Source organism: Rhipicephalus sanguineus, chromosome 7 (genome assembly GCF_013339695.2).
Source record: "Rhipicephalus sanguineus isolate Rsan-2018 chromosome 7, BIME_Rsan_1.4, whole genome shotgun sequence".
NCBI classification, from domain to species: Eukaryota; Metazoa; Arthropoda; class Arachnida; order Ixodida; family Ixodidae; genus Rhipicephalus; species Rhipicephalus sanguineus.
In genome coordinates, this window is record NC_051182.1 from 167171474 (window position 1) to 167196186 (window position 24713).

Sequence of the window (24713 nt, forward strand, 5' to 3'; positions counted from 1 at the left end):
GAGCGCTTACCTTACGTTGTCCTTTCCGAACGCTAGGCTGAAGAGCGGTGCGGTGCATTCGCGCGTGGTCTTACTACGCCGAAACCGTATCTATCGAAGCCAACGCGAGCGGAGTTTGCCCTTGCTCGAGCGATCGGGCCCTGTTTTGGTCGCTGATCGTGAGAGCACGCAGCATAGTCGCGAGGGAACGTTTCTCTCAGCGGCGTGTCCCCGTGAGCCCTTTTGCCCGCGGAGACGTGCTCGCGGCACCCTTTGTGTTGTACTTTCGCCCGTGGCGTGGTTAAGCCTATTTTGCTTCTCCCGCCGCCTTTGGGAGCGGGCGTTGTACTGCGTTTTGTGGTGTTGCCGCAGGCAATAAAGTGTTGCGGATTTCGAGAGCAGTACTGTGTACTTGCCGCGTTACGCTCGGCGCCTTGTTTGCGCTCGAACGTGCGTGTGCAGCGGTGCGCTAGTTCACGCGAGGCGACGGCAGACGCGGCCCGGTGGCTCGCTAAGTCCGAACCCACGCTAGTGGCCGTACTCCTGTGAGGTACGTGCACACTACACTATTTATCGTATAAGCAGCACAAAGACGACAAAGACCCTCATTTGTGTCTCTCCTTTTTCGTGGTGTTGCGACCCACCGACGTGGTCTAGCGGTTATGGTGCTCGACTGCTGATCAGAAGGTCGCGGGATCGAATCCTGGCAGCGGCGACCGCATTTCGATTGGGGATGACATGCTGCCCGTGTACGTAGATTTAATTGCACATTAAAGAACACCGGATGATCAAAATTTTCGGAGCCCTCCCCTACGGCATCCCACAGAATCATGTCGTGGTTTTGGGACGTAAAACCTTAACATTTATTATTATATCGTGGTGTTGCTTCTGCGTTAAATACTCATTACTGTTTATTATAGAGCACGTTTTTGCGTTTCCTGTATAGCGTTTGTAAGTGCGCCTTTATTGGCCATTGGTGTTTAAGCCATTCCCCGGAAGTCCATTTTCCGGTAACAAATGTGCTGTCTTCACAGCAGCAGATGAAACCTCTGCCGTCTCAGTTAAGGCCTCTGACGGCACAGGTGAGACGTCTGTCGGCGCAGACGGGGCCGCTTCTGGTGGTACTGATGGGGCCGTTCCTGCCGGCACAGATGAGGTCGCTTGTGGCGGCAAAGATGGGTACAGTTTTGCAGGCACAGGCGGGGTGGATACTGTTGGTGCCGGAGCTGGGGACGATTCTGGCGGCGCAAGTGGGGCCACTTCTTTCGGCGGCACAGTTGGGGGCGCTTCTTGCGGGGGCACAGCTGGGGGCAGTACTGGCGGCGGCGTAGTTGGGAGCGCTACTGGCGGCATAGGTAAGGCTTCTTCAATTTTACCTGGAAGGATGAGCGTCGGAGATCACGTGTTTGCATTTGTATGTATGATACTAAGACGTACCTGATGAGAGTAGACACAGCCAAATAAATCCAAAAGACAATTAGGCCAGAGAAAGCATAGGGGCCATTAGTCGTTGTATTTGACTGTAGCGTAGTAATAATGACGTAAATTGAAAGGAATTAAAGTGGATGAAACATCACCCTTTCCCTTAGTGGGATCTGAACCCACAACCTTCGAATTACGCGTAGAGTAAGCTATTTTGAAGGACCGCTGACGGACGTTTCCTACTCTTTATTAATCCACTGTAAAGGAGAGCTCTAGACCTCGAAATTCTCAATAAAATGGTGGCAAACCTCACAGTTCCATAATAGACTTTGACTAATGACTTTCCTGTCAAAAAAAAAAAAGTTAATAAAGATTGGCCGGCAATTCAACCATTGGAATGAGATAAAATGGAGGCAACGCTGGCGTTATAAAAATGCAGGTTTGCTGGACTGCTGCATGAATTGATAATTCATTGTTAAATAAATAAGCGCAAAAAAAGAACGAGGGACAGGAGACAAGACGGCGACTATACATGTGCTTGTTTTGTCGCCACCTTGTCTCTTGTTCCTCGTTTTTTAGCACTTCTTTATTTAGCAGTTAGCAGACGTTAGTCAAAAGTTCTCGATCGTTAGCCAGTGCTAGTCAACATTTGTCTGCGTAAGCGGTGTACAAGTAAACACAGCTAAATAAAGCCTTTACTTGAGTCAAGTTGAGTCCGCGGTCAGAAATTGTCATCATATTCCTTTGCGGAAAGTTGTTGCGAGAGGCCTGAAAGACATTATCTTCAAAAAAAAAGTAGACAGCTCAGTCATTGCACTGAGATTGGACTGATATTTGATTGGAGTGTGAAATTGTGTGGATGAGTCCCATGAAGGAATCGCCTTCAAGAACAGTTACACTAGAAGTATTCGTAGAAGCTGATTCCACCAATAAGTGTCGACCGATCTCGTGACATATGCACCTCAAGAAGTGGACACATGTTCATACATCGGTCACGTGGGAATACAACGTTCTAATGCATCGGGTCGTATCATGCAGAAAGGGTAGAAGTTTGGGTCAGTTGGTGACGCATAATTGAGTACTGTAAAGCTATATATCATAGCAATTTAATGTCGTGTGACACTTGGTAGTGTTCTTTCTGAGCTTTCGATGTCCGGGGCTCTCATTCATAGCAAAAAAAGTCACAGTTTCGCCGCAAGGTGCGCAGTGCACCGACTATTGATACAAGTTTCCCTTCTCTCCTTCGAGTCGGGACTTCCCCTTCTGCTGCTGGGATTCCCCTTTGCTACTCCGGGACTGCAGGTGGTCGCTGCAGCAGTTTTGACGCCGGCGGCAGTTCTGGTGGCGAGGTCACGTGTTCTCTGGACACGGCTTTTGCGGACCCCAGCTGGGTTCGCGAATTCGCCAATCTGGCCAAGACACGCTTTCGCGTTAAAAGACATGAGATATCTCTTTACGAGTACTCACATTGCAATATTATCTGAACCAGTTCCATGAGAGGCGCCATGAAGCTCAGGCGTTTGTTGTTCCTGAAGAAGTTGACCACAAGTGTCAAGAAGTTGCACACCACTTCTCTCAGTAGCCGCAGCACGTTGAAGAACGGCAGCTTCTTGAGGATACACTGCGATATTTTTATACGTGGCTTGCGATTAGAACTTTACTATAAATAACCATGACATGACAAGAAAAACGAGAAGAAAGGTCCGCGGACAGTCACCCTGCAAGCGTATACTGTTTTACATTTGTACTTGATATTTTATTTTTTTTGTCCTGTTTATGCATGCGCCACTCCTTTTGTAATAACCTGCCACCGATTCTATGCATAGCATACATGGTTTTGTTAAAGCGATGACTAATACTACATACAACTACTACTACTAACATTAATAAAGTGCTCTGTGAAATACGATGTTGTCTTGGAGCGAAAACAGAAAGTGCCAGTTTGTGGACGCTGGTGTCCGGAGCTTGTAAGCTGGATAACTGCTATGTTCACTGTTGCTACTCCTACAATCATACTTGCACATTCAGTGAATTTTATAAGTATTGCTCTGGGTATTTCCCACGATGTATTTTTTTTATTGCGATAGCAATTATATGGACAGTCTCGGCTGAATTTTGCCGTCGCCGTCGCCGTCGCCGCCGTCATGCACCGTATATGTATAAGTATGTATATATAAATAAAAGCCCCAAAGAAAAATAATTCAGAGAAATGCTTCCGAAGCGCGGAACCGAACCAGGGACCTCTTGCTCCGCAGCGAGTGGCGCTAACCACTACGCCACGAAACGCACCGCTGGACGGACTCAGAGACGCTAGGCGCTTATAAGCGTTTCTTCATTACCAGCGAGATGACGCTAGGAGCGCGACGGACGCATTTAAAAGTCGTCGGCGAGCTCGCTCGCTTCTTCTTATATTTGCGCAGGGAGAAGCTTGCCCTCCCGCTGCCTGGTCGCGCGGTTTTCTCGTGCTGAGGGGAAGAGGGATGTTTCGAGCTTTCACCGTGATGTCCGCGCTCATGTTACGGAGCGTACGAAAGTCACCCGAGCTCAAGGGACGCCGCTAAACGAACAAACTGAAGATGAGCGCGAACTATCAAGTGTCACAGCTCGACACTTGAAGCACTCTAGTTTCCTTCGCTGCTTCGGCCGCCTTTGCAACAGGAGCGCTGTTCAAACTGAGAGTATCCATTGGCGAGCATCACTTCGTATAGTATTAGTTTCTTGCTATCGCATTTTTATTTTATTTCGTACCTGCTGTTCTCTACAATACATATTTGGCCAGGGTATGCAATCTTAAGCAAGAAAAATAACATATGAAGATAAATTAGGAGCACAAACCTGCATTTAATATTATTTCCAAATACCACCGTATGTAAACTTTCGATGCGCGCATATGTACTTATCAAAATTATTGCGAAATAATTATCGCACGGTAATTTGAATAGGCATTATTATGTTTTTATTAATGTATCTGAATTAGAACGAAGTGGTTTCACACTTATCTTTACAAAGATGGGCTGTTTGTGAATGCAAACATGCACTCACCACGACCATGGACAGCATTGACGTCACCAACGTTGATCCAATCTACGAAGCCGAAAGGAAAGAGCACGTTAATACTTCTAGCTCGACTGAATTACTTCAAGAATGAGGTCCTCTGTAGACCGAACTATACTCACGTCCATCTGGCCTGTCGTGCTGCACATGAAGTGTTCGAGGTGAACGCACTGCATGAGGTAAAAATACTTTGATATTAAAATACCTTCAGAAAAAGTTCGCCTTAACTTCCGTCGCCATCGACGTTTGGTGACGAACGCTGGTGGATATCCAATTGAAGCCGCAGTCCTCAACTATCAGTATAATGGCGATCCCACATGAGCGAACTGCATATACAAGCCTCTAGATGTTAACATGTATACGGCTAGCTTACGTGGAATATTCCCAGGAGCACATATCATGTTCTAACATGTGAACACAATGACAGTGAAAAATACTCCGGTCGCAGTATGTGCCCAATAAAAGGTAAACATTTCGATTAAATTAGTCTGGTTGGGGAAGAAGTCACAGTTGGTTAGTAACGGACAGTGTCTTTCATTCTCTTCGACAAGGTACATTTTTATAAACAAAACAAAGAGTCACAGGGTCCCTACTCTCCCCCCCCTCCCCCGAAATTTTCTGGACTTCACGGATCGGCCCACCTTTGACCAAGCGACGATATCATGTGATGACGTCACGTTATACGACGTCACATATATGGGCAATTTCTGACGTCATGACGACGTCACCGCAATAACGTAGTACTTTTTAGGGTGTTCTTATGGACGCCGACGGTCACTTTTCGAGTTTCACGAGGCATCCAAGGCTTTCGCCTTAATAATAATAAAAAAAAATACCGAAGGAGAACATCACTTACATCAGCCATGCCGAGGAAATCTGGAAAGAGAACTGGAACTGTGTCGTTGCATGGCCTGGACGTGAAAATAATTGTGCTGGCCTCAGGCTGCTTCCTCCTCCGGAAGAAGCTTTTCACTCGTACCCAGAATGGATACACCACGGAGGTAGCTGTAGGTGCGGAAATTGGAAATACGTCAGAGCTGCGCACTTGGAACATGAGGTGTTTTTGGAGTGCTACATTCTTGCGATTTGCATGTGCTAGAAGGATTTGCTGTTGAGTGAGTTGGTACATCTTCACAAAAGGTATAAGCTACGCGAACTAACGACCACACATAACAGAGACGGGGGGTGCGGCAGCCCCCCTTATACCTCATTTTTGCTGTACAGTCGCGCTCAACATAACTTGCAACACGGGAGAGCGTGGCCTCATGAGTTCAAAGATTTCGCATGGCTTCAACTTGTTTTCATTTCAGCAACTAAGTGATCTTTTCTTATTTGGAATCATCTCCGATTGCGAGAACAGCGTTTAGTTATGGAAATAAGGGCTTAATAAGGGCTAGTGGAAGCCATGAACAGTCTTTGAACTCGTGAGGCCACGCGCTCCCGTGTTGCAAGTCATATTGAACGCGACTGTACGTTCTGATCGTAAATGCCTCAGTGTAACGGGGTCGGGAAGGACGGGGGGGGGGGCGCTTCGGTGAAATCCCCCCTCCCCCTTATAGGAGAATAATAAGTATGTGCAGCACAAAGAAACGAAGACAAGAGAAGACACATAAACGACATAGACTGGCGCTGATAGACTGGCATAAACTGGCGCCAATTTACGTCGTTTATGTGTCTTCTACTGTCTTCGTTTCTTTGCGCTGTACATACTTAGTATATATCAAGACATGTACCAACTAGCCTACCAACGGACTCTTCGAGAACCCTGCGCACGCCTATCGTAACAAGCATATGTACATTTAGATAAAAGCAATGGCTTTACGAAATACATTATCTGCTATGTAAGCGATATCACGGAGATGCCATTCCACATGACACAAGTTCTGGGTACGAATGAGGCATGAAAACATTTCCTGCAAGACAAGGTGGAATCCTAGCTTTATAGGAAGATCAAATCGTTTACTCAAGTGTTTTGGTGTACATTAGATACATGTAAATACGATCGTAAAAGTGAGCACATGTGATTCGCTTACAGCCAGGAAAAGCAATTCGCAGAGCGAATCGCAAACCAGCTCTCAGCAGCCCCAAGAGCACGGTGAAGAAGTTCCTTGTGGACAGCGACGACACGAGGCACTGAAATTAAAGGAAGAAAAAAAAAATGACAGGTCTTGTTGCGAGGAACACAGCGTCGTGCACATGTGACTACAACTTCATCGAATGCATAAATGGTTTATTTGCCCGGCTTCAATGAAACTGGTTGCGTTTAAAGAATTTAAAACATAGCAACTGGTGCACTCGGAACAGTGACTTCTTCGGATTATAGCGTATCACGACATATCAATCATAGATGTAGTTTTCTGCGCCTAACGTTATTTTGCACTGCCTCCGGAATCCAAGGCGTTGGAAGTTTTCTGCACCTAACGGGGTTTTGCACTGCCTCCGGGATCGGCCCACCTTTGACCTAGCGGCGATGTCATGTGATGACGTTATCATATGTTGTCACGTTATGTGACGTCATGTGATGACACTGTCGCTTGGTCAAAGGTGGCTTTATCTCGGAGGCGCTTCAGAACCACTTGAGGCGCAGAAAGATTCGTGACGTCATAATGAAGTCACAGATTTGGGTTATATGAGGCGTCGTGATGACGTCCCATGGTGGTGTCATCACATGATTTTTTTTTATCACTTCGTGTTGACGCCGACGGCCACTTTTTGCATTCGATTAGGCTTCTAAGGCGGCCTTAATAACGTTGAAAGTGCACAAAACATAAATGCAATGAGCTTTAGACAATCAACTGGCAAGCTCTGGTTGGAATATTTTTATGTCGGCCGTTTCAGCAGCGTGTGAATCTGTGGCATCCCACTGTAAATTGTTCGCGGAAAGAAAGAGTACTTAAAAACATTGTTTATTCGGCGGGAGTGCATCCATGCATGTATACTCACTCTGGTGCTACCTTATTTTAAATTATGTGCAGACTTACCTTGCCAAGTGCCTTGGAGGCGACTTTTCGGTCATGCTAAAGAACGAAAAAAAAAAAAGTGTTCAGTTTCTGAATGTTTTGACTATCGGTTTTTGTTCGGTGACTTTGTTAACCGATTCAACATTCTCTTGGAATTCACAGATGTTGACTCTGGTTTAGTTTCCAGCATTTGAGCAATTAAAGGTTTGAATATATTCGTCTGCTTGCTTTCACAATTAAATAAAACGTGCAGTGAACGAAATATGTGGTTTTGTTTTCTTTTGCTCATGTCATGTCTGTCTATTCATATGACAATTAATTGCGTATTCGGAGAAGGTACTGAAGGAAATTACCAACCCTTTCATTATTATGAAATAAATAAATAAATCTGAGGTGAAACGTTCGGAAAAACTAGGTGAAATATTGATTGTTGAGGAGCAAGGAAACGCCATATTGTTTCCACGTTGAACACTACGGTGGTGTACAAAAATATGGATATATTCAACTGATTCCACAAGCAGCGGATCTATGAGGTCGAAGAGAGTCGCATCATAAAGATGAAAAAATAGGCATGACGACAACAGCGATCAGGAAACGAAGTGCTTCACGAATAGGATCGTCCATGTGCTATCTCTTCAGTGTGGCACACTATTCGCGACAGTCATGGTACTGTCACGAACGCTGAACATAACGAAATCCATTGTTCACTTTTGTCACGAAGTTAGCATTGTTGTTGTATACCAAATATGTCGATGAATCCGTTACACACTAACGAAACCAGATGAACTCACCTTAGTTAATCCACAAAGGTTCAGCGTTCCGTTCAGACACTGTAAAAGAAGCACCAAAAAACAAAAGCGAACATTGTAAAATTTAGTGCTCGCTGCAACGCATCTGTTGGGCTCGTCTCGGCCAACGAATGAAAAATGGCAAAGCATGCAGAGGATCTCTGGTTCTCGTTTACAGCCTTCTCGTCTCGCCTTCGCTCCCGGAGCAGATCATGTGACCTCGGTTTGAACGAGCCGCACGTGTACCTCGTATGCGGGACAGCACGGCGACGTCGACGTCGACGACGAATTAAATTCAGTGTTCTTTTGCGTATGTTTGTTTTACCATTGGCAGTATTTTCTCGCAGTTTTGTTTTTGTCTTACTAGCACTATATAACGTTCCCACTCCTTCTACAGCCCTAATTATGGCTGTGGTATATGTAAATAAATATACTAAAAAAACATCTCGGCAACACGGAGCACCCCTCCGTAACATCAACCTAGCCAAAAGAAACGCTTTCGTATTCTCATCTCGTAAAAATACGGTTACGAATACTCTGCAACTTTTTTAGTGTTAATGTGCCTCTCTGTAGTTAGGCTATAGTTACGAGGAATGGTTTTACGTCGCGTATGTAGCATCGCTTGCAGAAAACTTCCAGGGCGACATCTCTGTCGCTGCAGGAGCGTCAGTGCGACTGTGGCTAGTTTGCTTGCCCGCACTCTGTAACCCCAAGCAGTGGCGTAGGCAGAATTGTTTTTTTTTGGGGGGGGGGGGGGGGGAGGGGGGGGCACGCCCTTGATCCGACGTGGGGCCCGGGCAGGTATGTGTGGTCGAGTGTCATTTTGTGCTCTGTATACCATGGCAGAAAAAAATTATTTCGGGAAAGGTGGTGCACGGGCCCGGTGTGCCCCCCCTGGCTACGCCACTGGCCCCAAGCACTGCCTTTGCGCTACATTTACATGCAATAAAGAACAGGTAATTATGTACTTTGAGAGTCAACATTAAAGGCCATCATTTCGCTGACTCGCGCCAAGCCCAGTCCATCGCTTCTTAAGCAGTTTAGCGGGCTGTCTATAATTGTCATTATTGCTCCCTTTCATAGTGTTGTGTTTTAATGAACATTTCCCATAGTCATGTTATATGTAAGTGCATAAAAAAAACTGTCTGGACGGACTTTGATCCGCGGTAATCTGTGACCACCCTGTATGTACTGGTCTCTGCCCTTAGACATTGCCCATTTTTTGTACGCCAGGAATCTTTTATTCTTTCTAGTTTTTCTTGTTTTTGTCTGTTTCTATATTATAACAACTCCTAATATAACAATAATATATAACAACACCTAATATAACAACTCCTTCACCGTACCTGCCTGATACCCATGACATCCGGAATTTGCACAACGCTACATCGCGAGGTTGGAAAGCCTTCTGAAAAAACAGAAAAAAAAGACGATCAGATCTATGGTTACGTATGCTTTCTTATGTAATTAAGTTATATGGCTTACTTAATTGGGCGTCTGCTTGAGTTGTGACAGATATAATAACGATAGCACAGAACGCTGCTGCCGGCAATGTGAACATGGCGGGCACAGCTGCAAATAAAAAAAAAAAGCATGAAAACATACAATGGTAGAAAACGTGAAAAGCAAGGCGAATGCGTCGCAGTATCAGTGACATAAATTGTCTTTAGCATTATGGCAATAACTGCTGGGATTTTACGCGGCAAAACCGCGATATATGATTATGAGGTGGTATTGGCGGACTCCGGATTAGTTTTGACCACCTGGGGTTATTTAATGTGCACCTAAATCAAAGTACACGGGTGTTCTTTACATTTAGCCCCCATCGAAATGTGGCCGCCATGGTCGGCAACCAAATCCTTCGAGCTCAGCATTTTGTTGAGAACTAAAACTGTGCTGAGGGCGATACACCAGAGTAGAAGAAAGGGCGAGCGCAGTAGTTCTCATAAGATGAACTAGTACCAACTAGACCCTCAAAGCTTACCCCCCCCCCTCTTTTTTTATTTAAGAAATAGTACCCCTAAAGGCCCTCATCGAGGGTATTACATAGGGGACTGGTTAATATAAACATGATGTACAATTAGTACAAGAAGTGGCAAACAATAGCAATACAATAAGTGATTAGCAATAGATTCACAAGTAAACTATAGTAAAGGCAATTTAAACTGACAAAAATACATAACAAAAGAGCAAGGAAAGATATTGTGGGATGCGGAGTCGGTGAAGGACGGATCCCAACATAAAACAAAACGATGTTTATTAACGTAGTAGCAGCAGCAGGGCAAGCATGCAGATGCTGCGCTTCGAAAGGTTAGAGAAACAAACATGAAACCAAGCTAGGTAGCTTGGGTTATATAGCCAGCGGTGGTGACGTAAGCCTGCGACAGAACTGCGTGGCGCTGTCTTTTATCGGAAGCGTGGTGTAGCATGCAGCCGTGTCACGCCGGCTTAGATAGTGACGAGGCGGAGGCTGTGCCGGTTTGTGCGCACGAGGCGGAGGCTGTGCCGGTTTGTGCGCACTGTGTCGCCACATCACCCCCCCCCCCCCCCCCACGGAGTGCAGAGCCCTGAGGGTCTATAGCGCAGGGAGCTGGTTGAAAAGCCCACGGCGATGGGACAGGGGCACGGGTGCTGAATTTTTTTTTTCGGGGGGTCGGGGCTGAGAGCAGCGCAGAGGACTGATGGAGAAACCGCGTGGATTCTGCGAGCCGTTCCGCTGACGGGCGGCGCTGCGGAGAGACGCTCCAGGAGGGCCGAGTGGGTCCGCGAGAGAGAGGTCGCACCGGGCGCGCTCGTCGACGAAGGCGGGACCGTCGTGGCCACCAGTACCGGGGAGGGTGCCGGCGCAGTCATGGATGACAGGGTGTTGCCGCGAGGATGCAGTACGACGCTGCCATCGTGCGCCAGCAAAACCTGTATGCGCTGCTGGGGAGTCACTGCCGGAGTCTGCGGAACCTTGCTCACCACGATCTGCACGCTCTCTGTGACTGGTGCGGGCGCGACGGGCACAGAGGACACCATACTGCCGCCCGTCGAGATGAGGGGCGCCGACAGGGTGCCATGATGGTGTTGGTCCGTCCCCGCCACATGTGTAGCCGGTTGTTATCGGCTGGGGAACAGTTCCGACTGGCCATGGTGCGGGTTCGTCTGCTGCTGCGGGTTCGCCTGCTGCCGCGGGTGCCGGGGGCTCGTCTGCCGTCGCGGGCGGTGCCGGGGGCTCGTCCGCCGTCGCGGGCGGTGCCGGGGGCTCGTCCGCCGTCGCGGGCGGTGCCGGGGGCTCGTCCGCCGTCGCGGGCGGTGCCGGGGGCTCGTCCGCCGTCGCGGGCGGAGCCGGGGGCTCGTCCGCCGTCGCGGGCGGTGCCGGGGGCTCGTCCGCCGTCGCGGGCGGTGCCGGGGGCTCGTCCGCCGTCGCGGGCGGTGCCGGGGGCTCGTCCGCCGTCGCGGGCGGTGCCGGGGGCTCGTCTGCCGTCGCGGGTGCCGGGGGCTCGGCTGCTGCGGCGGGTGCGGGCACGGCTGCTGCGGCGGCGGGTGCGGGCACGGCAGCTGCGGCGGGTGCGGGCACGGTTGCTGCGGCGGGTGCGGGCACGGTTGCTGCCGGTTGCGGTGGGGCTAGCACGAACCCTCGAAGTTGGTCGTATGCCTGCGGCCCAAGAGGAGGCACAACGCGTCGCAGAGCAGGAGGAAGCATCGCTACCGTGATGGCGTACTTGTCCTGCTGCGAGACGATGTTACGCAGGGAGAAGCCAGCCTCCATCTTGATAAGCCAGATGGCTGGACATTGCGGCCAGAATTCGGGAAAGTCCGGCGGCAGCAAGATGCAGTGCGCCGTGGTTTCATCCGGTCGCAGCGCCATCGTGATAGGCGTGGCAGTGGTCGGTTGACTCGGCGTGAAGGTTCCGTGGAATCTTCTGGAAGGTCATTCCAAGGTCCGGGTCATGGCGGTGCGGTTTGTTCGTTTTCCGGGTCACCAGATGTGGGATGCGGAGTCGGTGAAGGACGGATCCCAACATAAAACAAAACGATGTTTATTAACGTAGTAGCAGCAGCAGGGCAAGCATGCCGATGCTGCGCTTCGAAAGGTTAGAGAAACAAACATGAAACCAAGCTTGGTAGCTTGGGTTATATAGCCAGCGGTGGTGACGTAAGCCTGCGACGGAACTGCGTGGCGCTGTCTTTTATCGGAAGCGTGGTGTAGCATGCAGCCGTGTCACGCCGGCCTAGATAGTGACGAGGCGGAGGCTGTGCCGGTTTGTGCGCACTGTGTCGCCACAATATAAATAAAACGTATTACAATGCATGTACATCAAAAGAACTCTGAAATAAAGAAATAAAGATGTGCTAATTATATTATTGCTTATACAATGTCGAACACCACAAGAAACAAAGCGCAGCAGCAAGAAAAAAGAAGAAAATATGAGTGCACAAAATAATCACTAAAAGAAGAAAATGTGTTCATAAACTTCGCGTTTCTCACTTTTTGTTTTATAGCTTCGCTGAAACGACATGGCTTTTTTTTTGTTATCATACAGTAACAATTTCTTACATAGCTCCAATGCAATAGCATTTACTGCTCTATACTGACTGCAGTCTCAGTGTGGGGCGAAGGGATCAAATGCTGTGGTGTAGCAGTTCATAGGAATGTAAGGTAACCGCACTACACGGGAACTATGCTATGCATTCAATAATGAACTTTTGTAGTCTATAGCAATGTTCTGAGTGCAATGACTGGACAGGTGAGCAGTTGTATCTTTTTTTCTAAATTGTTAAATTATGTTCATATCAAAAAAGCGGTCTCTATACGCGTAACGAAAAAAAAAAGTTAATTAAAGAGTCTCTGTGGTTCTTGTTCTGAGAAATATTTTGTAGCAACAAATACAAATATGCCGATTTCTTTCGTTTTACGCGGTATACTTTATACGGTAGCGTGCTTTGTTTTCTGCGTGTGCGGATCATGCAAGGTGTTGAAGTTGATTGGTTGTTGCTTAGTAACCTGGCGCAACCCACCACGGGGGATCGGCCATGATACGGACGGTACCTTCTTTTAAAAATTAAATTGTTTTATATTATAAATATGTTTAGAAATAAATAGTTGACGAAATAACTCATCGATACAATCAAGGAAAAGCATTAATAATAATGATAAACCAATATGGTTGAAAAAGTAACTGAAATTAGATAACCTTAACATTCGATTCGCTTTGTATCACGTAGGAAATCACATACGGCATTGCAAACGTTCCTGTGGCTAAAACCCAGTACGGTAGCGCCGAAGGAAAGAACCACCGGATGTGACAAATTTAAGCCTATCCTTCGGATGGTTTCTTTTAGTAATGTTGTTCTTTTATTTGTAAACCTGCTTCATGGTAAAAAGAAATGATGTAGAGATTCACTCTGATTGCAACAAAGGGATTAAGGTGACTGCGCCAGACCAGCTGAATCAAGGAGGGACCCTGCGCATTAGGGTTAAGTAAATGCCAATAGTAACAAGACGACTGCAAACAAGACCAAAAGCGCGAGATGCGAGCACACACTCTTCCGTAAAATTTCGTGCACACAGTTGTGCTGTACTTCAGAGTGAGGGAAATATGGCACGCGCTGGGATCGTGAGGCTTCGTTCAAGGAAATGTCTCTGCCTCGTATTATGCTGGCCTATTTTGTAACTGTCTGTATTTCTCGCTGCACGACACAAACGCTACATAATTACTGAGCCATCCAAAAGTATAACGCTTCTGTTGCGACGACTGCTGCCGAGAGTCCACAATCTAGTGCACGCAAGGTCCGCAAAAAGAGAACAGAATTAGTAAAAAACAAAGAGAAAGTGCAAGAAAAAGCTTATTGTATAGATAATAAAAGCAGGCCTATAGCATGGCCCGTGGCAGCAAAACTCGCAGGGTCCCTCATGGATTCCCCTGCAGAGACGACTCGAAGGCGAAAGCCTCCCGTGTGGATATCTTACCGTACACTCTAAATAGACGCCCATCGTTAACTAATTAACGTTCAATTATTAACTGCCACTAATTAGCATTCACTTAACTTACCTTTATTATAATCATATGATTAAATTTTCCTAAATAACTCACTACTCACTTAATTTCATTTCATCACATAGTATATGACAGTCATGCCTTCAGTATACCTTTTGTATCGCTTTCGCCTTAGTAAAGTGTAGCAAAGGATGTCGCCCCAGCGGGATAACTGTGACCTTCAGGAAGAGTTCACGGAGGCTGAGAAAAGTGAATTCAGTTTAATTTTCTCAGCTAGCACTTCCATGTTATGTGAGCTGTCGATCACCCGTTTAACCCCTTCAGGGTTTTCGCCGTACATGTACGGCAGAAGCTTCCTGGTACCAAAGGGTTTTCGTCGTACATGTACGGCATAGCGTTTATTTTTAAAACGCGCGCCTTTTTCGATCATTTCTCTTGTTTGGCCTGTGCTTCCACACTTCGGGAATACTTGGAATTTTTTTCATGCGCCGATGTCTCTCCGTTGTATTTTTTTTTCGCTTCCCAAAACGGCGCGCCGCCTATCGCTTGCCCATCCGAGCGCGTTCGCGGTGCAGCTGGTTTAAAGTGCGCGCCTTTTTCGATGATTTCTCTTGCTTGGCATGTGCTGCCACGCTTCGGGAATACGTGGAATTTTTTTCATGCGCCGATGTCTCTCCGTTGTTGCTTTTTTTATGCTTCGCAAAATGGCGCGCCGCGCGCCGGCTATCGCTTGCGCAACCGAGAGCGCCCGCGGCGCGGTTTGGTTTGAAACGCGCGCCTTCTCCCATTTCTCTTGCTTGGAATGTGCTGCCACGCTTCGGGAATACGTGTAATTTTTTTAATGCGCCGATGTCTCTCCGTCTTTTTTTTTTTCTTTCCAAAGAGGCGCGGCGGCTTGTAGTCTCGCATCAGAACGCGCGCACGCGGTCCGGCTCGTTTCGGTTTCGTCCTTCGGCTGGTTTTCGCTTCTTGCGCCCGCAAAGCTGATGGCTGTTTGGTTTCTAATTTCTCAAAGGGTGACCGCTTGTTACTCTCTCATTTATTGCACCCCGGCGCGCGATTACATCAGTTTCCGTGCGGCGCTAAATTACACAAACGACGCCGCCGTGGTTGCGTTTCCTGTTTTGGGTTCTCGGAAAAACTAACTACGTCTTGTTGGCGATAAGACGAAGTGTTACTGTAGCTTTTTCACTCATTTTGCTTTCCGGACGGGCGCAGAACCACAGTTTTCTTCCGTGCGCTCACTGACGCAGTTCGCTCACGCTATGGAAGCGCGCGTCGGTTGCGCTGCTGCCGGTGAGTCGAGCAGCGATTCTTCCGATGCGGACGATTCCCCGATTGCCGATCAGAATCTGATTCATTGGATTTCAGTTCGTCAGACAAGGATTTTTTGACGAGTTCAGACTCCGATGATGATGAAGGAGCGACATCTGAAACGCGTGCGCGGGGAGCCATGCTTCAAAGACTATCACACGCTGAAAAGTTTTTAGTGTTAGAGCACGAGCGTTTTTAACCGGAAACGTACTCTGGTGCGCTTATTTTTGTATGTTTGTGAGCTATGTTCAGTACAATGCATAATTTTTATTCATAAAAACTGTGAAGCTTTTTTTTTAGGATTCTGCTTGATTTTACTACGAATAAACCATATGTATGTAACAACAAAACAGATTTTTTTTGTCACTTTACGGTCACGAAAAAAAATTTTAGACAATTTTTTTCCTAAATAGAATCGTCTGAAGAATTTATTTCAGCAATAAAAAAATTACACATTTTTGGACTGGATTTCGCGAAAAAATTCGACCCTCAAAGGGTTAAAGTAGAAGCTCACCTTGCACACACCAACTTGCGTAAACATTTGCCGCTTCTTTTGGCGATATATCGTCGAAATGAACGACTAAAGGACGCTGTATCTCTCACTGATCGTGATGTTTTCGTGCACTTGTTGAAACTGTTCCCAAAGGTGTGATTGTTTCTACGTTTAGTACTTATTGCGTAAGCATTTTTTTCCTCAGCATATTATTAGCGCATTGTATCTTACTAATGTTCTTTTAATGTTTGTTATTGTAACTCAATTTATTTCTGCGATCGCTCGGACGCTCCTTTTACACATAACATAATCTGAGAACATCAGTGCGCAGAAATTCCAAGGAATTACGAGTGAACAATTCTATACAAACGATGTCCCAGTCTTGGAAAAGAGGATTCATTCTAAATAGGGTCCAAGGCATAATGACGAGAGAGATCATTGGAGCATATATGAAATAGACAAAGTAAATAAAAATGAGCAAACGTTCCATCTTTGGCCTTATCGGATAAAGAGGCTTCTAGAGTCATTGCTTTGACATGGCCAAGTGCATTGTGATTACACAGTGATGATTCGTGCGGGTTCTGAACTCAATCGCTATGTGTTGTCGCCTCGACTTTATTATAGATCTGCTGGCTTTGTATAAATAGCGTGGTAGCTTGGCATGTAAGGTCGCGCTGATAAGTTCGAGGGTGCGGGTTCGATTCTTGGCCACGGTGCCTGCATTTCGATGGGAGGGAAATGCAAAGTACGCCTGTGTACATGGATTTAGGTGCGCGTTAAGGAACCACATGTAGGTGGTCGAAATTAATCCGATGTCCTCCACTACGTCTTGCCTCATAACCATATCGTGGTTATAGGGCACGTAAAACCAGAACAATTATTATTATGTTGTCATTAATGTTTCACAAAATCTTCACGTTGGTTGAAGTGCCAACCACCCCTCCTCGGATCCATGTTCGCAAGTTAAATTTTTCCGTGGAAAGTGTAAGGTATGAAGTGCGCTAAAATGATATTGAAGCTCTCGAAACACTCCAGATGCAATTAAACGATCCGAGAGTCTAATTAGAAAATCGCCGCCCGCCGAGGTGGTCTAATGACTATGGATCTAGACTGCCGACCCAATGGTCGCGGGTTGGAATCCCGGCCGCGGCGGTCGCATTTCGATGGAGGCTAAATACTAGAGGCCCGTGTACTTAGATTTAGGTGCATGCTTGGGAACCCCAGCTGGTAAAATTTCCGGAGCCCTCCACTACTGCATAATCATATCAAGGTTTTGGGACGTGAAACCCCAACACTTATTATTGTAATCTGAAAGCTGCCTGTGAGAAAGATATAAGGCTAGACAGTTTCATTATCGCTAAGCGCTGCCTAACGCGCAATCGTAACGTTCTGTTTTTCACGCACAAGCTCTCCCGCGAAGTTACGTTGTATGACTCATGGTGTAAATCATGCGTACAGCAAAAAGCATCGCACGAAATATGTTGAACTTTACAACGGCATCATTTATCGAATACTGTTAAAATCCATAAAGGGGTATACGCCGAGCTCTATATATAGACCATCCGAAGGTTGTAACAACGTTGAAGGAAAAAGCTACAGTCCAGACAGTCAGCCATGCATTGCAAAAAATATGTTTTTCTTACGCACATCTGGGGAGTCGTGCAGAAGGATTGCGGCCGATCCGTAACGTGACAAAGCTGCAGTACTCGTGTTTCTATACTTAGTTTCGACTAAGCAATTAGCTTCGCTAATCGTAAACAAAGACTCGCGCTAGATAATCGAAACTACGCTACGATTGTCACATATATTACTTAGTACTGGCACAGAGGCGCCAGAAATTTTTTTCAGAGAAAGGGGGGGGGGGGGATAACCACCCTGTTTGTATGTTCGTGCGCGCGTTTGTATTTGTGCGTGTATATATGCACATGCAAAATTGAAAAATTTCGGGGTTGTTTGAATACCCCTCCCCTTGGCTACGCCATTGTACTGGCAGTATGCTGATCCACTTAAAAGAAATATGGTGGCGCACTCCAAAACATTTGTCAGTATGAGCGCCGCTTGCGTAGTTTCGCGTTTCCTTCTCACTCTCTCGTTATTAACGCACTGTCAAGATTAGCATTGAATGTTCCCAATACCAAGCGAACCGAACATGAGAAGTATCATTTTTTTAACATTTCGACGTCCACACATTCTTAGAAAGTCAAGCGGTCGGTTTGCACCATTATAGGCGTTTAAAAACATCAAGGATATACGCCATAACAACGTAGCTTAACATCAGAAATGGGTTAATATCTGGGGGCTTTCTTTGGTTTCGCCACAAGATGATCTTCAGGTAACACGTGACAGACCTTCTTTACAACAAGGAGAGCGAAGGTCACCCAGCACGCATAACGGGAGGTATACGAACCAGATGGCGTCGTCGCCGGATTTTTTGGTGCAACACGCCTCGCAGATTCGGCGGCACAACGGGGCATCCAACGGGGAGCTGACTCCTCGCAGGTGCGAGGCCAGCGCACGAGCCCATGCAGCGTCACTTCCACAAAGCGCCGAGGCCGTGAAAAATCATTGTTCTCCGGCGTGCCAACGCAGTATGCCTGCTTTGCGTTATTCCTTATTGTTCGAAACCTTGGAACCGCGGCAAGTTTTCAATGGTGACGCCAGACATGACAAAGCTTGTTCACTGTGTGATCGAACGCTTCTCTTTGTCTCTGGAACAGTGTCGCGTTTTCACCTGCGACAGCGTTTTTCAAAACGCCCGTGGCGATAACTTTGGCACCTCCGTTGCTTAGTAGGACAGGTGCTTACACGCATGTCGGTGCTGCAGTGTGCAACCGGGGTGAGTCCGTTCCTTGCTGACTGAAAACAATGAGGCCACAACAGCATTGTTTGCGCGCCATTGGTTCGCGGGCGTTGTTATCCGATCGCAAACAAGGCCTAATAAACACCGTTCAGTCTCGTCACTTAGAACGATCACCGTGCCGCAAATGTGGGTCAGGTAAACAACGCTGCCATCTTGTCACTTTGCGATTTTTGCTTCGTTTCAACGCCTTGATCGCCAGAACCGTCTCGGAAGACTATAGCGAGAATAACTTCACATGTCATCGGGAACATCACCACTCGCCGCTTACAGGAGAACCGCAGGTTGGGTAGAACGAGTGTCCTTAGCCACAGGCGTACGGACAAGGGAGGGGGAGCAGAGGGTCCGGCCGCCCCCCTTAATCACCTAAGGCGGGAAATGGGGGGGGGGGGGACTCCACCCCTTGCGTCTACCGAGTCGGAGCTGCCCCGTCATTGTTCAAAGTGCAAGGAAGGTTATGTTCAAGGCAAAGATAATAAAAAAAACAGTACTGGACGAAGATTTGATGAGGCGTACAGCGTGAGACGTGACCAACGTGTCCTCTTCCTTGGTCCCTGTGTTTCCAGTGCTACGGCTTCATTGAATGTTTCGAAACAACTAGCCCGTAAGTCTGTACTCTTGGGCGAAAAATGTTTGCGGCAGATTTATAATTTTATACGATAGCTTTTTTTTTATGGACATGCAAGTTTTTGAGTATGATGGCGGTCGAGGACACCTGATGTTGCATTCCAAGAAATGTTTACTTCGCATCTTTACTCGCGGAAAGCCAGGGACAAAATGAATGCAAGCAGTTGTGACAAACACGTCGTCGCTCCATTTTCATTTTTGCATCCATTGCGAAGTTTCTGTTCTTTCGGAGTCGACCAACGAGGGAGGGGGGGGGGGGGGGGGGGGCTGCGGTTAAACTTGCCCCCCAATGGAGAATCCTGCGCACTCCTGTGTACTTAGCCATTATATATATATATACATCGCATGAGATTTGGTAAGCAGTGAAACGGATAGACTTATAGGACAACCCCGTCAGCGTCATGGCGGCGTGAAAGATGACGATATATAGTACTCATACTGTCATCGACGTTATGGAACTTGCAAAGTACAACCGACAAGGCAGACCTGGATGATGATGGCGTCCGTGGGAATCACATAAAAAGCAGAACTGCTAGTATTCGAGTGATTTCTCCAGTGACGAAACGATTTGACCAAAGGAAGGCTAGTTCGATAGTTCTGTGTGAGAACATTCATAAACTAGGAGCGTCTCCAGTCAGTGGCAGGTTTACTGCACGAGAGGAGCTTGCTTCTGACTCGCGCACAAATCGTTGAATGAAAGTCCTGCTTATGTCAAGTCAGCTTCAGCTGAATCACCTGAGTGTCTACATTACTTCCCAATTTTTAGCTGAAAGATACTTATGTTGTCGAAGACGTGCCGAAGCCCTGCTGCTGATATACTTGACGATCAATGACCACGATGTGTTTAGATATCAGGCAAGTGACGTTCAAGTCTGATATTTCTGAACCTAACTTTGCAGTCATGATCGCACCGATGTTCTGAGCTAATGTAGGTCATTCTAGGTTTCAAACACTGACCGCGTAGTTGTTGCTTTAAGTACGAGCGCTTGGGACATGCGGACACTTATTCTGATTGCGAAACGGTAAAAGGTTTATGCGAGAGACTACTTGACCTCTCGGGGAAGGCCCGACTCCGTGTATCAAGCCAGCTGGAGCCAGTGAATCGTTGATTCATGTTCGTTTTTCCGTGTCACTGATTCGCGTTCATTGATTCATGTCGTTGCGAAGCGCTGCGAGAGATGACTTGACCACGAGAGGCTTGAGACCTTCACCTCTAGACCCAACTTTGATTCCTTTGAGAAATCACGGGTCCAGTCATAGGCGTGCGAACGGTTCCCCATCAAGGGGGGGAGGGGGGAGGGGGCGAAGGTTCATCGCAGCGCCCCCCTCCCTATTAAGTCAATGTATGGGGCAGACTTTGCGCCCCCCCCCCCACTTAGGTGACAAGGGGGGGGGGGGGCTCTCTGCCTTCCCCCTGCGCACGCATATATGGGTCCAGTACTAAACTATATACGCAGTCAATCGTGTATTCAGTCATTGTTCATGTTCCTCCACCGGGATACTAGGTCGTTGCTGTTACTCGTGCAGGATTGTATATGAACACCAGTGGCGTAGCCAGCATATTTTTACCGGGTGGTGTGGGGGGGCTGGGTGCTCAGTTACTCGTTATGTACGTTCGTACGTGCGTTTGTATGTGTGAATGCATATATACGCGTGCAAAATTGAAAAAAAATGGGGGGTGGGTGACTCCCCCCCCCCCCCGCCCCCCGGCTACGCCAACAATGATGAACAACACTATGCACACAGCCTTTCTCTTAGGAAAATACATCTGGTCTCCAGCGAGTGGTTGCACCAGAACACCCCCTACCAGTTGGGCTTCTGCTCACTACTTCACTCGGTTAGGCGCTGCATACACTCTTAATCAGGTCCCGCTTTAAGCGGGACCTGATTACATAACCAGGAATCTGGACATCTCTGACATTTCGTCTGGTTTCCTGGATATAGCTAGAATTTAGCCAGGACCTGATGAATAGGTGCTGCTCGAGGAGCAAGCCAAGCCTCGTCAACCAACTGGTGGTGGTGATGTTGCTGCAGGCGCGGTTAGCCTCAGACCTGTCCTGCAATTGCTATCGCCTGAGCGACTCCTTCTATGCAGTATATATGTCTCACCGTGTATCACTTAACCCGGTCTCTCACGAAAAACGTAAGCGAATAGCAGCCATCTCCTTGTGAATCATACGCACGCCTTCCGGAAACATAACCTCTTCACAGCATCCATGAGGAAACCCTCTTTTCATCCTGTTGATCATGAATATCTCCCTTTCAAAGCAAAAGCTGATCTCAGGATCAGATGTAGTGATTTGTATCCCCAACTTCAGTGCACTCAGTACACAATGCGGAAGGAGCGCCCCTTACGTTAAACAACCATGCAGGAGTGTAGGCCGAACTTGTTCTTACTCTGTGTAGTAGGGTTGACTTGGCCCACTAAGTCATGTTGTGACACAGGGCGGACATGGTGAATTCCATAAAGAGCGAAAATGGCATCGAGTTCTCACACAAGGCGCCAGCCGAAAAAGGTATACGCCGGTCACGGTAGCCCGTCCGCAACTTCAGTGTGGGCAAAGTTAAGTCGACTTCCCAAATACCATTTTGTTATCAATAAGGCAAATTTTATGCGTTATTCGGAAATATTTCATCAATTTCAATCTCAGTAGCATCGGATTAACATAATTATGGCTCAAGCGCTGAGCGAAATCACGAAGAACCGCTGTGGCGTTTCACGGAAGAACTTAGACCGAAAGCAGTTTGACGCTTGTTTGTACAGTCATGAGCAATGTGAAAGGGAACACCGTGTTTGCCAACGTTGCTAGTAACGTTGGAGTTTGCATTTAAGCAACGATTACTCGTAATGTACAGATACGAATCTGGCGGGCTGATCTGCAAGAAATACCTCTCCGCTTGGATGCGAATGCTTTTGGCAGCTGCCTTTTTCTATTAATTTTCGTATTGTTCTCGACTGTACATACGGCACATATGGCGTTCGTTCAGCGCGATGCTAACTTGTTAATGGCGTTCAAAAATGTATCGGTCGAGAGGTGCAGCTTATATAAAAGTCACTATCATTCGCTTCGTTAGAGTAATAAAGAAATCAATTTAATTAAATTTCGCGTATTTTTTTTTTCACTGCCAGCAGGCCCAACAGCCGAGCCGCATGCCAAGTTGGAAAAGTGTCGCCGTTCTGTGACGTTTTACAGACACGCTATAGCACGCTTTTCCACAACCACTTTGACCACTATTTTCAGTATATCTGCTACGCGCCTTCGCCAATAAAATTTCGTCATATGTGATCGATTGGTGTGTCTGTTCCTTTTAGTCGCCTGCTTATAAGTTGTACGTCTAATTCCAGATCATTAAACAAACCCACCTTCCCTCTTTATCATACTGGAGGCCCTTTTAGAGCGATAGCTGTACTCGTCCCGGTATAAACCCGGAAATCGACCTTGTGCATGTGTTTTTATTCAACATTTATATTAATTGTTTTCTAGAAATAAAGAGATCGTAGTTGATTTTGTTATATCGATAGCAACCATCGCTACTCAGGAAATGACTCGAAGGCATTTGTTTCGTATACAATGTAACGTAGTATTAGCAAAAGTGACAGCACGAACTCCAGCTAATGAGAAGTAACAGCAAAAAGAAAAGCTGCTGTATTCATGCTAAAGAACTACATTTATACGTGTTTCACTAGATTGTGCACTCGAACAAATGTTCTAAGTACTATTCCAGAAAAAAAGAAAAAAAGTGCGTAGCCTCTCCAGCGACAATGCTCGCATGCGAATATCGCACCAATATCTACATGCTCTTGAAACCTCTTTGTTCTCGCCAAAAAAGGTAACTGCGCTTTGCCGCGAACACGCAGAAATTGCGGTTTATGCCACCAAAGCACATCGTATGCATCGGTGCAGCTGTTGTGCGAGCAGCAATTGCGGCTTTGACCCTGTAGGGGCTTCTGTTCCTTTGCTTTCCGTAACGGCAACAGCTGCGCTAAAACGCACACGCCGAGGGAAGGAGTGGCGCTGCGTGCTCTTCACTTGATTCGCAGGCTTCGCTGTATGCACAATGTATCTCTCTCTCTCTTTTTTTTGCGATATTATGTTAATTGATAAGCGAAGGCGGTTACATATCACATGATGCTTAGTGCATTTATCCAGTCTTTGTGGAAACAGCTGCTACTGTCAGGCAGACAACGTTCTCGCGCGGCCAGTTTATGAGCTCGCTGCCATCCTGTCTACCTTCTGAGTAAGGTATACGTTTAGGTGAACCCGACGGTATATAGCCCCGTTTCCACGAATGCGACAGAAGCGCATCGCATCGCATTTCTAGCTCATCGCATTCATGTAAACAGCGGTAATGTGCTAGGAAGGCGCATCGCACTAATGCGCCAAACAGGGTTGATTTCGCGGACTCCGGCCCACTCGCGGGCCATAAACCACGAAGAGGGAAACGTCCCCCCCCCCCCCTTCGTGCAAGCTCCGAGCGCGCCGGCTTGTAGAACCGAAACTGGAACCCTGTTTACATGAATGCGACAGTAGGGCATCGCATTTTGCAAACGCGTTTCGGAAATGCGATGCGACGCCGTTTACATGTTGGCCATTAACTATCCCGAGGAGCCCTAGTTTTCTTTCTAAAAAAACAGGGCGTGCAAACACGGACACAAGAAAGAAGTCAGGACACCACAAACGCCGACTAACAACTGAAGAGACGCACAACGGTTGAAAAGAAAGAAGGCACGAAAACTTATCTGCGCATGCAACAGCCGAACCTATCAATCCGGCACGCGTGGCGGTCTACGTGGAAGATAACTGTTAAGGCATTTGATTTCATCTTTATGCAAGTTAATCGACGGTTGGCTCACGCATGCGCTACCGCTATTCTCGATATGCCATGCTTCAATCATCAGGCGCGTTTCTTCATTTCTATGACGGTACAACACTGCGCATTCATTCATTGTACCGTCATAGAAATGAAGAAACGCGCCTGATGATTGAAGCATGGCATATCGAGAATAGCGGTAGCGCATGCGTGAGCCAACCGTCGATTAACTTGCATAAAGATGAAATCAAATGCCTTAACCGTTATCTTCCACGTAGACCGCCACGCGTGCCGGATTGATAGGTTCGGCTGTTGCATGCGCAGATAAGTTTTCGTGCCTTCTTTCTTTTCAACCGTTGTGCGTCTCTTCAGTTGTTAGTCGGCGTTTGTGGTGTCCTGACTTCTTTCTTGTGTCCGTGTTTG

At 47.1% G+C, this 24713-nt stretch overlaps 1 protein-coding gene and 1 long non-coding RNA gene across 3 annotated transcripts; one reads left to right on the forward strand and one right to left on the reverse strand.

The window, feature by feature from the left end:
• Window positions 1-548: 548 nt before the first annotated feature.
• LOC119400520 (uncharacterized) lies at window positions 549-18603 on the reverse strand. Its single transcript, XM_037667578.2, has 11 exons — window positions 18402-18603; window positions 9689-9775; window positions 9550-9611; window positions 8207-8245; window positions 7437-7472; window positions 6489-6588; window positions 5312-5460; window positions 4578-4625; window positions 4444-4485; window positions 2869-3022; window positions 549-1355 (listed from the first exon to the last, which is right to left on the reverse strand). Exons 1-11 carry the CDS (start codon window positions 18466-18468, stop codon window positions 943-945), a joined length of 1197 nt encoding a protein of 398 aa, XP_037523506.1. The 5' UTR covers window positions 18469-18603; the 3' UTR covers window positions 549-942.
• Window positions 18604-18728: 125 nt separating this feature from the next.
• On the forward strand, window positions 18729-22769 carry LOC125759400 (uncharacterized). Of its 2 annotated transcripts, none has more exons than XR_007417057.1 (2): window positions 18729-18989; window positions 22609-22769. It is a non-coding gene; the product is annotated as an uncharacterized LOC125759400 (long non-coding RNA). The 2 variants fall into 2 exon arrangements; XR_007417056.1 differs by having other exon boundaries at window positions 22612-22769.
• Window positions 22770-24713: the final 1944 nt, after the last annotated feature.

Bases quoted from the DNA above. Each gene is read 5' to 3' on its own strand.
- LOC119400520 (XM_037667578.2), bottom strand. From the start codon at position 18,468: ATGCCCCGTTGTGCCGCCGAATCTGCGAGGCGTGTTGCACCAAAAAAT. The intron at 9,776-18,401 runs GTTCGTATACCT...TTTTATTTGCAG, and splicing joins TCCGGCGACGACGCCATCTG to CTGTGCCCGCCATGTTCACA. The intron at 8,246-9,549 runs GTACGGTGAAGG...CTTCTTTTACAG, and splicing joins ATGTCATGGGTATCAGGCAG to TGTCTGAACGGAACGCTGAA.